Source organism: Oncorhynchus keta, chromosome 34, assembly GCF_023373465.1.
Source record: "Oncorhynchus keta strain PuntledgeMale-10-30-2019 chromosome 34, Oket_V2, whole genome shotgun sequence".
Lineage (NCBI taxonomy): Eukaryota > Metazoa > Chordata > Actinopteri > Salmoniformes > Salmonidae > Oncorhynchus > Oncorhynchus keta.
The window spans coordinates 69,036,543-69,046,838 of record NC_068454.1 but is presented as its reverse complement, the minus strand read 5'-3'; the positions used below and the strand labels follow the sequence as shown (position 1 = coordinate 69,046,838).

Sequence of the window (10,296 nt, the reverse complement as noted above, 5' to 3'; positions counted from 1 at the left end):
TTGATCTCTATTAATCCTGTTATCAGCAGGCCACAGTAGGTTGTTCTGTTAGGAGAAGCAGGAGCTCTGCGGCGGTCACCGGGCTGGGAGAGATGGTGGCTCTCTTTGTGCTGTTTCACACACACACACACACACATGCATATGCACACACACACATGCATACATGATTGCACGCTCTCTCTCTCACACACACATACACACGCACACATACACAAACACACTAACACAAAGAGCCAAGCTTTTGATTGAGGAAGAATATAGTCAAATGAAAACTGTTATACTGTATAAATGAAGTCCTTGGTGGATCAACACTGTAGCAGGGAGGGAGGGACGGTGAGAGAGAATAACAAATGGTGGTGGAGGAGGGGAAGCGGAGGAGAAATGTCTCTGAAGAGAAGGAATGAGAGAAGTTAAATAAAGGGATCATTGTTATACTGGGTGTTAGCCTGCTAGTGAAACATGGTGATGTTGTTTTGTGCAGCAGGTAGACAGGCAGCAGGAGAATAGAGACTGATAGGAAATGCCCCAGCCCAACACACCACTGGGAGTTAAACTGTCAGCACTCTAACACTAACTAACATGAGCTTTACATTCATTACAACACCACAGATAATGAAGAAAGAAACATAGCACACACACACACACACAATCCAATTCACACACACAACCACACACACACACACACAAATACACAAGCACAACACATATACTTTATACACACACATAACACACAAACACACACACACACACACACACACACACACACACACACACACACACACACACACACACACACACACACACACACACACACACACACACACACACACACACACACACACACAGCATGTTCAACATTAAAGCTGAATCTTTATTAGTGTTATCTGGCTAGGGACTGAAGGAGAACATGGTTTATTCTGCCACAAATGCACTCCGTTGTCTAATGTGTTGGGAATTATAGAGACAATAGCTAGACAGATTTATTATGAACAATGGAAGAATTACAGCAGGCATAATAGACCACCCAGTCACCCGGGGGGATTGGATTGTGATTGTGACATTTAACAGAAACACTGTGGGAATCTGAGACAGAAGTAGTGTACAATAATAGTGTCCTTGACTCGACCTTCGCAGTATTACAGACTGATATCTCTTAGTATTACAGACTCTGATATCTCTTAGTATTACAGACTCTGATATCTCTTAGTATTACAGACTCTGATATCTCTTAGTATTACAGACTCTGATATCTCTTAGTATTACAGACTCTGATATCTCTTATTATTACAGACTCTCTTAGTATTACAGACTCTGATATCTCTTAGTATTACAGACTCTGGATTCTCACAGTATTACAGACTCTGATATCTCTCAGTATTACAGACTCTGATATCTCTTAGTATTACAGACTCTGATATCTCTTATTATTACAGACTCTGATATCTCTTAGTATTACAGACTCTGGATTCTCTCAGTATTACAGACTCTGATATCTCTCAGTATTACAGACTCTGATATCTCTTAGTATTACAGACTCTGATATCTCTTAGTATTACAGACTCTGATATCTCACAGTATTACAGACTCTGATATCTCACAGTATTACATACTCTGATATCTCGCTATATTCCAGACTCTGATATCTCGCAGTATTACGGACTGATATCTTTCAGTATTACGAACTCTGATAGCTCGCTGTATTACAGACTCTGATATCTCACAGTATTACGGACTGATATACTTCAGTATTACGGACTGATATCTTTCAGTATTACGGACTCTGATATCTCGCTATATTACAGACTCTGATATCTCGCAGTATTACAGACTGATATCTCTCAGTATTACAGACTCTGATATCACGCAGTATTACGGACTCTGATATATCCCAGTATTACGGACTCTGATATCACGCAGTATTACGGACTCTGATATCACCCAGTATTACAGACTGATATCTCTCAGTATTACAGACTCTGATATCACGCAGTATTACGGACTCTGATATCACTCAGTATTACGGACTTTGATATCACGCAGTATTATAGACTCTGATATCACCCAGTATTACGGACTCTGATATCACGCAGTATTACGGACTCTGATATCACTCAGTATTACGGACTCTGATATCACGCAGTATTACGGACTCTGATATCACCCATTATTACAGACTGATATCTCTCAGTATTACAGACTCTGATATCTCTCAGTATTATGGACTCTGATATCACGCAGTATTACAGACTTATATCTTTCAGTATTACAGAATCTGATATCTCGCAGTATTACGGACTCTGATATCACACAGTATTACAGACTCTGATATCACCCAGTATTACGGACTCTGATATCACGCAGTATTACGGACTCTGATATCACGCAGTATTACGGACTCTGATATCACGCAGTATTACAGACTGATATCTTTCAGTATTACAGAATCTGATATCTCGCAGTATTACGGACTCTGATATCACCCAGTATTACGGACTCTGATATCACCCAGTATTACGGACTCTGATATCTCCCAGTATTACAGAATCTGATATCTCGCAGTATTACGGACTCTGATATCACCCAGTATTACGGACTCTGATATCACCCAGTATTACGGACTCTGATATCACGCAGTATTACAGACTGATATCTTTCAGTATTACAGAATCTGATATCTCGCAGTATTACGGACTCTGATATCACCCAGTATTACGGACTCTGATATCTCCCAGTATTACGGACTCTGATATCACGCAGTATTACGGACTCTGATATCTCGCAGTATTACGGACTCTGATATCACCCAGTATTACGGACTCTGATATCACCCAGTATTACGGACTCTGATATCTCCCAGTATTACAGAATCTGATATCTCGCAGTATTACGGACTCTGATATCACCCAGTATTACGGACTCTGATATCTCCTGATATCACGCAGTATTACAGACTCTTTCATATCACGATATCAGTATTACGGACTCTGATATCTCCCAGTATTACGGACTGATATCTTTCAGAATTACGGACTCTGATATCACTCAGTATTACGGACTCTGATATCACGTATTACGGACTGATATCTTTCAGAATTACGGACTCTGATATCACTCAGTATTACGGACTCTGATATCACGCAGTATTACGGACTCTGATATCACGCAGTATTACGGACTCTGATATCTCGCAGTATTACGGACTCTGATATCACGCAGTATTACGGACTCTGATATCTCGCAGTATTACGGACTGATATCTTTCAATATTACGGCCTCTGATATCTCCTCACGGAAAGGAAATAAAGGATGTGAGAGAGAGTGGTGTTCTTATAACTCAGTTCATTGATAGTGTGTTCTGAAACTCTCGAAAAAGCCTTAAAGAGAGACACTCTTATCACTTCACAGCATTTTGGCTCAATCTGTAATCCTTTGACTCTAAGAGGACACTATGAGGTTGGCTTTAATGACTGATACATCTCATTCTCCCACTCTTACTCCCTCACTCTTGTTTGTCTCTCTCTCTCTTTCTTTCTCACTCACTCACCTTTATACTCTCTCTCTCTCTCTCTCTCGCTCTCTTCTCTCTTCTCTCTTCTCTCTCTCTCTCTCCTACCCCAGTGGCTACTATCTTCACGGTACCAAATGTCAAGCTGCAGGTGGAGTCAGGTGACAGTATACAGGTGTGTACCAGGACCATCTCCAGCCATGCGAAAGGACCGTCCAGCAGCAAACACTGACCGGGGCAGACTGCCCCACAGCTAGCCAGGTATGTACACACACACACACACATGCATAAATAACCACATACACACACACACGCATACACACACACATGAACACATATACACACACACATACACTGCCACATACCACCAACAAAAAACAGCTACCTTCTGACCAGCAACAGCCCTCAAAGGATCCTAAAGCTGAAGTGGTCATGATATGGTATAGTAAAGTGTAGCAGGGGTCCTGTGCAATGGCTGGTGGGTTATCTTCAGCTCTGACTGGGGAAGGAGGGGGTCCTGTTCAGCAGGGACATAAAGAAGCTGTATTTGCATGTAATGAGAGATCTGGGGGCCAGACGGAGGGGATAATGATGGTGAAGGGGCCAGGGCCAAACTTGAGGGCCACACCAGGGCCCCACTCACAGGATTATACCTGCAGTTACAGACAGACAGATGCAGGGACAGGTGCATGGATTTAGGGATGAGACTCGTTGGGTGAACACTGACTGGAGAGGATGACAACCACACACCTACTCATACACACACACACAGTCACACACATAGGGTCATAGGGTACATAAACCAAACACAATAGTTTTACACACCAAACTGGACTATGTATCGATCTCCTCTCCTCTTCCCTCTATTTCACACCATCATTTCATCCCAAATCCTCCTACAGTGTATGTGTGCGCGTGAATGTGTGTTCATGTTTGTATGTGTGTAAGAGCTGAGAGTGGAAGTCACCCCACTGGGAGAGCTCTGTCCTCTCAGCTGCAGTATTCTTATTGAAATGATCCTCTTTGTCCCTGCCGATCCCACTGCCTGACAGACTGACAGAGCCCCAGTGATCGCAGACTAATCCACATGCACACACACGCTCACATGCACACGCATGCACACACACACACAGATATACATGAATGTCTGGTATTCTAGTGAAGATTTCTGAAAGGTGAAAAGAGGAGGAGGAGGAGGGGAGAATGTGGTGTGGAGGATAGAAGAGTCTACGAGGACCTGGGGGAAGTGTTGTATTATTTATAAGAGGTAGTGCAGCCAGACAGACAGACAGGCAGGCAGGCAGAGAGACAGACAGACGGACGGACGGACGGACGGGCGGGCGGGCGGACGGAGAGGGTGTATTCTTCCGAGAGGTTAATTCCCAGTAGACAGTCTTTGTGCTGTCTAGATGGCTGCTTTCACACAGCCCACTACCAGTCTGTTATAGAACTGAATCAAGACCAGAGAGACTGACACACCTCAGACACACAGTTGCAGTACAATGTTCTGACTGAAGAGAGAGACAGAGAGAAGGAGAGAGGGAGATATAGTGAGGGGAAAAGAGAGGAAGACAAGATGGAGGAAGGTGGGGTGGTGAAGAGGGGGTAACAAGAGTAGAGTCATTGAACACTGGTCACTTTAATAATGTTTACATACTCTTTGACCCACTTTATATGTATATACTGTATTCTAGTCAAGGCTCATCCTATATAACTACTGCTGTACACACCTTTTCTATTCATATACTGTCCATAATGTCTATACACACCATCATATACATATATATTTATATTCCGGACTCTGACATTGCTCTCTATAATGTTTCTATATTTCTTAATTCCTTTATTTAATATATTAATATATGTACGCGGCCAATACAATTTGATTTGATTTAGAAAGAGAGGGAGCAAGTAAATGAATAGAGACATACATGATAGGCTTGTGTGTTGTTTAAAGGGGGAGAGGGAGAGACAGGCTGCACATGGACAGTTATAGAAGTTTACTGCATACTGTATGTTTATTCATGAGTGTGCATTATTCAGGGGAATGGCTGATGCAACATTGTACCTTGCCTTTGCAATGACTCTCTCTAAACCATCGATCCTCACGATGACCATGAAGTTCACTTTGAAGTTATTTTCCACCACCTTTTGGTTGACTTCCATTGAGTTTGTACTTCTTGCAATCAGCCTCGCAAACGTCAGTTTCATATTGCACCGTTCCATTGGCTCAGAGGTAATAGTCTACAGTCAGCTCCTCTCCTCATCTCATCTCCTCTCCTGGTGTCACAGAGAATGACTGGTGAAAACAAGTGTTGCTTTTAGCTGTGTTTTCACATCTGTGCAGAGAGGCGATGGGAAAGGTATTGGGATGCAGACTGTAGCAGTACCTGTCAGCAGCCAGACAAACAGACAGACATGTGAGAGTCAGACAGACAGAGTACACAGCTCTGGGTCAAGAAGAGGACACTATGGGCCCTCAGCGTCACTATGTCACTTTGAAGATAAGACCGACAAGCGTGCCGAAGCTATAGTGTCTGTCCACTATGTAGAGCAGCCAGGCAGCTGTTTATGTGGCTCACACACACATGCAGCCGCACACGCTCACACAGACACACACACACAACGTTTAGCCATGCCTGCTCAGTGGCCACCTGCCTGAGGGCCTCCATACCTCAGCATTGTATGACTTGAGTCTTTGCATAGGCCATACACACACACACACACACACACACACACACACACACACACACACACACACACACACACACACACACACACACACACACACACACACACACACACACACACACACACACACACACACACACACACACACACACACACACACACACACACACACACACCTCGACCAGCAGTCTGTCATATATGTTTTGGCTTCCTGTCCTATTTCCTTTGACCAGCATCAACATCACCTTCAACTAGAGCCAACAGTAAAGCTCTGTGCTTTAGTGTAGCATTATGCATTTTCTATTCCATTCCAGCCACCCTAGTCATAAACTACTGCAAGTGGTACCGGAGCGCCAAGTCTAGGTCGAAACGTCTCCTTAACAGCTGCTACCGACTAGCAACTAGACTGCTAAACCGTTAATCAAATGACTACCTGTACTATCGGCTTTTTTTTGTGCAAATATTTTCTTGCTTTTTTTATTCTGCATTGTTGGTTAAAAAGGGGTTGTAAGTAACCATTTCACGGTAAGGTTGTAGTCGGCGCATGTGACCTTTTGATTTGATTTCTATGATTCACATACAGTATATACGGTATCGTACAGAGACAACAACTGGTGTTTTTGCCTTGACAGTCTTTTTGGGGTTCACAGAATGACCTGGTAGAAAGTTTTCAGAGGGAAGACAAACTGCTTTAAAGCTGTCCCCTGCTGTGTGCCCGGGGGGAGGGAGAAAGGAAGGAATGAAGAGAGGGAGTGAGGGAGGGATAGAGGGATCACCTGAGGCACTGCCTTCAGGAATGGAGAGCTTTCTGTCAAATAACCTCGCTTTGCTCTCCTCTCAGTGTTTCTACTCAACACCAATCCCTGATTCCACTGGCCGTTTCCCCTTTGGCAAACTCTCCCTTCTTTGTTTTGATTCTCTCCTCTCTCTCGCCCTTTTTTTCTCCTTCTCTCGCTCCACCTCCCTCTCTTTGTAAACTAATATGCAGTGTGAATAGAGATTGTAATACATTCCTCAGGAGTGTATTATGAATTGGCTCGGTCATTCCCTGTAGATGGTGCATGAGTCACCAGTGTGTGGATGTGTTTTTTAAAGGCCCCATTTCCTTCTGTTAAATATTTCACCCTTCCTTCCTGCCTTCTTTCATGGTGGTCTGAGCTGAGCTGGGAACAGTCTTTGGACCTGAGAACAGTCAGCCTTCCTTCCTGCCTTCTTTCATGGTGGTCTGAGCTGAGCTGGGAACAGTCTTTGGACCTGAGAACAGTCAGCCTTCCTTCCTGCCTTCTTTCATGGTGGTCTGAGCTGAGCTGGGAACAGTCTTTGGACCTGAGAACAGTCAGCCTTCCTTCCTGCCTTCTTTCATGGTGGTCTGAGCTGAGCTGGGAACAGTCTTTGGACCTGAGAACAGTCAGCCTTCCTTCCTGCCTTCTTTCATGGTGGTCTGAGCTGAGCTGGGAACAGTCTTTGGACCTGAGAACAGTCAGCCTTCCTTCCTGCCGTCTTTCATGGTGGTCTGAGCTGAGCTGGGAACAGTCTTTGGACCTGAGAACAGTCAGCCTTCCTTCCTGCCTTCTTTCATGGTGGTCTGAGCTGAGCTGGGAACAGTCTTTGGACCTGAGAACAGTCAGCCTTCCAAGTGTTGAAGTGGAGAGTAAAAGGCTGGTTGGAAGTTTTCTCTCTGTGTGACTCAGTTTGGTGGTGCAGTGTGGAGCTTGTGATTTGACTGATTCTTACTAAGCTCTGAATCACTACCATTACAGCTTAATTTAGGCCTATATACAATATACTGTAGATAGCAAATTTGATATGTGCTGAATGTCTGAATGATTTTATTCAGTGTAATAGGGTATTGTCTTAGTAGTTGGTACATTGATTACTCATTCAAACATGTCTTTCTTTTCTCTTGTAAAATAATTTTCTTGACCTGTAAAATCACTTGGTTTGTTACATTTTAATGTCAGTCATGATTTGATTTCCAACTGTATTTCTCTTTCTGTTAATCCACATTCTGTGCCCCATCATACCTCACTGTAAAACATCTAATTGTGAGTCTCTCCCCCTCTCCTCTGCTCCCCTCTCCTCTCCCCCTTGTTTCCTCTCTATCTTACAGCTCTATAACTCTCATTAGCCGTCAGTTCACACCCTCTCTCTCTCACTCTCTCTCTCTCACTCTCTCTCTCTCTCTATTCCCTCACTTTATCTCTCCTGAGATCTCCCTGTCTTCTCTCTTGCTATGATTATTTATTTCACTTACTCCTTTTCCATCTCTCCCCCTCTGCTCCTCCCTCCCCCTTCTCTCTGGTGCTGTGGCTGAGCATCTCTCTCTCTCTCTCTCTCTCTTCCCTTTGCCCTCTCTAGTGTGTGAGAGTAAAGCTCTTTCTTTCTTCGGCCTGTTTGATTGACAGGCTTGGGGATTGGATCTGATGAGCCACGCTCTCTCACAGGGTCAAGGAGGCTAGTTAGCAAGAGTTGTCAGAGAGAAGAAGAAGAGAGAGAGGGAAAAGAGAGGGATGAGGAGGATGAGGGGGATGAGGGGGGGAGGGTTCAGGACTCCCGGGCAGGTGTTCATCTCAGCAGACAGCCCCCCACCACACACACACACACACACACACACACACACACACACACACACACACACACACACACACACACACACACACACACACACACACACACACACACACACACACACACACACACACACACACACACACACACACACTCACACCTCCCCCAGCTTGTCTCGGGAAGATGGGGCAGGCAGGCAGAGAGGAGGGGCGATAGAGCCCTACAGGGAGACATGGGAATTGATTTCATGTGTAATTTGTTTATCACTAGAGGGGATAAATGCCATCCGCCTTTGGGGGGGGAGAAGGAGAGAAGCAGTGGAGGAGAGAAGCAGTGGAGGAGAGGGAGAAGAGAGAGGAGAGAGAGGCGGGTGAGGAGAGAGGGAGAAGAGAGAGGAGAGAGAGGCGGGTGAGGAGAGAGGGAGAGGAGAGGGAGAAGAGAGAGGAGAGAGAAGCAGTGGAGGAGAGAGCGGGAGGAGAGGGAGAAGAGAGAGGAGAGAGAGGCGGGTGAGGAGAGAGGGAGAGGAGATCTGACTCTGGATCTCTCCATCATTACCATAAGCTCCCTTCAGAGCTCCTCCAGTTGTAGGAATGTTTTTCACTTGCTCCCTCTCTCTCGCTCTCTGTTTCTCTGTTTCTCACCCTCCCGCTCTCACTTTCTCTTTCTCTTTCTCTGTTTCTCACCCTCTCTCACTCTTTCTCTCTGTTTCTCCCTCTCCCTCTCTCTCTCTCTCTCTCTGTTTCTCACCCTCCCTCTCTCTCTCTCTCTCTGTTTCTCACCCTCCCTCTCTCTCTCTCTCTCTCTCTCTCTGTTTCTCACCCTCCCTCTCTCTCTTTCTTTCTGTTTCTCACCCACCCTCCTCCCTCCCTCCCTCCCTCTCTCTCTCTGTTTCTCCCTCTCCCTCTATCTCTCTGTTTCTCACTCTCTCTCTCTCTTTCTCTCTGTTTCTCACCCTCCCTCCCTCCCTCTCTCTCTTTCTCTCTGTTACTCACCCTCCCTCTCTCTCTTTCTTTCTGTTTCTCACCCTCCCTCCCTCCCTCCCTCCCTCCCTCCCTCCCTCCCTCCCTCCTGTTTCTCCCTCCCTCCCTCTCTCCCTCTCTCTCTGTTTCTCACCCCTCCCTCTTTCTTTCTGTTTCTCACCCTCCCTCCCTCCCTCCCTCCCTCCCTCCTCCCTCCCTCCCTCCCTCTCTCTCTCTCTCTCTCTGTTTCTCACCCTCCCTCTCTCTCTCATTTTCTCTCTGTTTCTCACCCTCCCTCTATCTCTTTCTTTCTGTTTCTCACCCTCCCTCCCTCCCTCCCTCCCTCCCTCCTCCCTCCCTCCCTCCTCCCTCCCTCCCTCCCTCCCTCCCTCCCTCCCTCCTCTCTCTCTCTCTCTCTCTCTCTGTGTTTCTCACTCTCCCTCTCTTCTTTCTTTCTGTTTCCCTCCTCTCCTCCCTCCTCCTCCCTCTCTCTGTTTCACACCCCCCCTCTCTCTCTTCTCTCTCTCTCTCTCTTTCTCTCTGTTTCTCTGTTTCCCCCTCCCTCTCTCTCTT

At 45.6% G+C, this 10,296-nt stretch overlaps 1 protein-coding gene across 2 annotated transcripts in view; it reads left to right on the top strand.

Moving 5' to 3' along the window:
• LOC118367751 (cyclin-dependent kinase 14) overlaps positions 1 to 10,296 on the top strand; it is a 228,098-nt gene that overhangs the window by 155,536 nt on the left and 62,266 nt on the right. For both annotated transcript variants that reach the window (XM_052494578.1, XM_052494579.1), the window contains one exon: positions 3,619 to 3,766. In XM_052494578.1, the coding sequence (XP_052350538.1) occupies positions 3,619 to 3,737 (119 nt within the window). In that variant the 3' untranslated portion in view covers positions 3,738 to 3,766. The remainder of the gene's footprint in view (positions 1 to 3,618; positions 3,767 to 10,296) is intronic.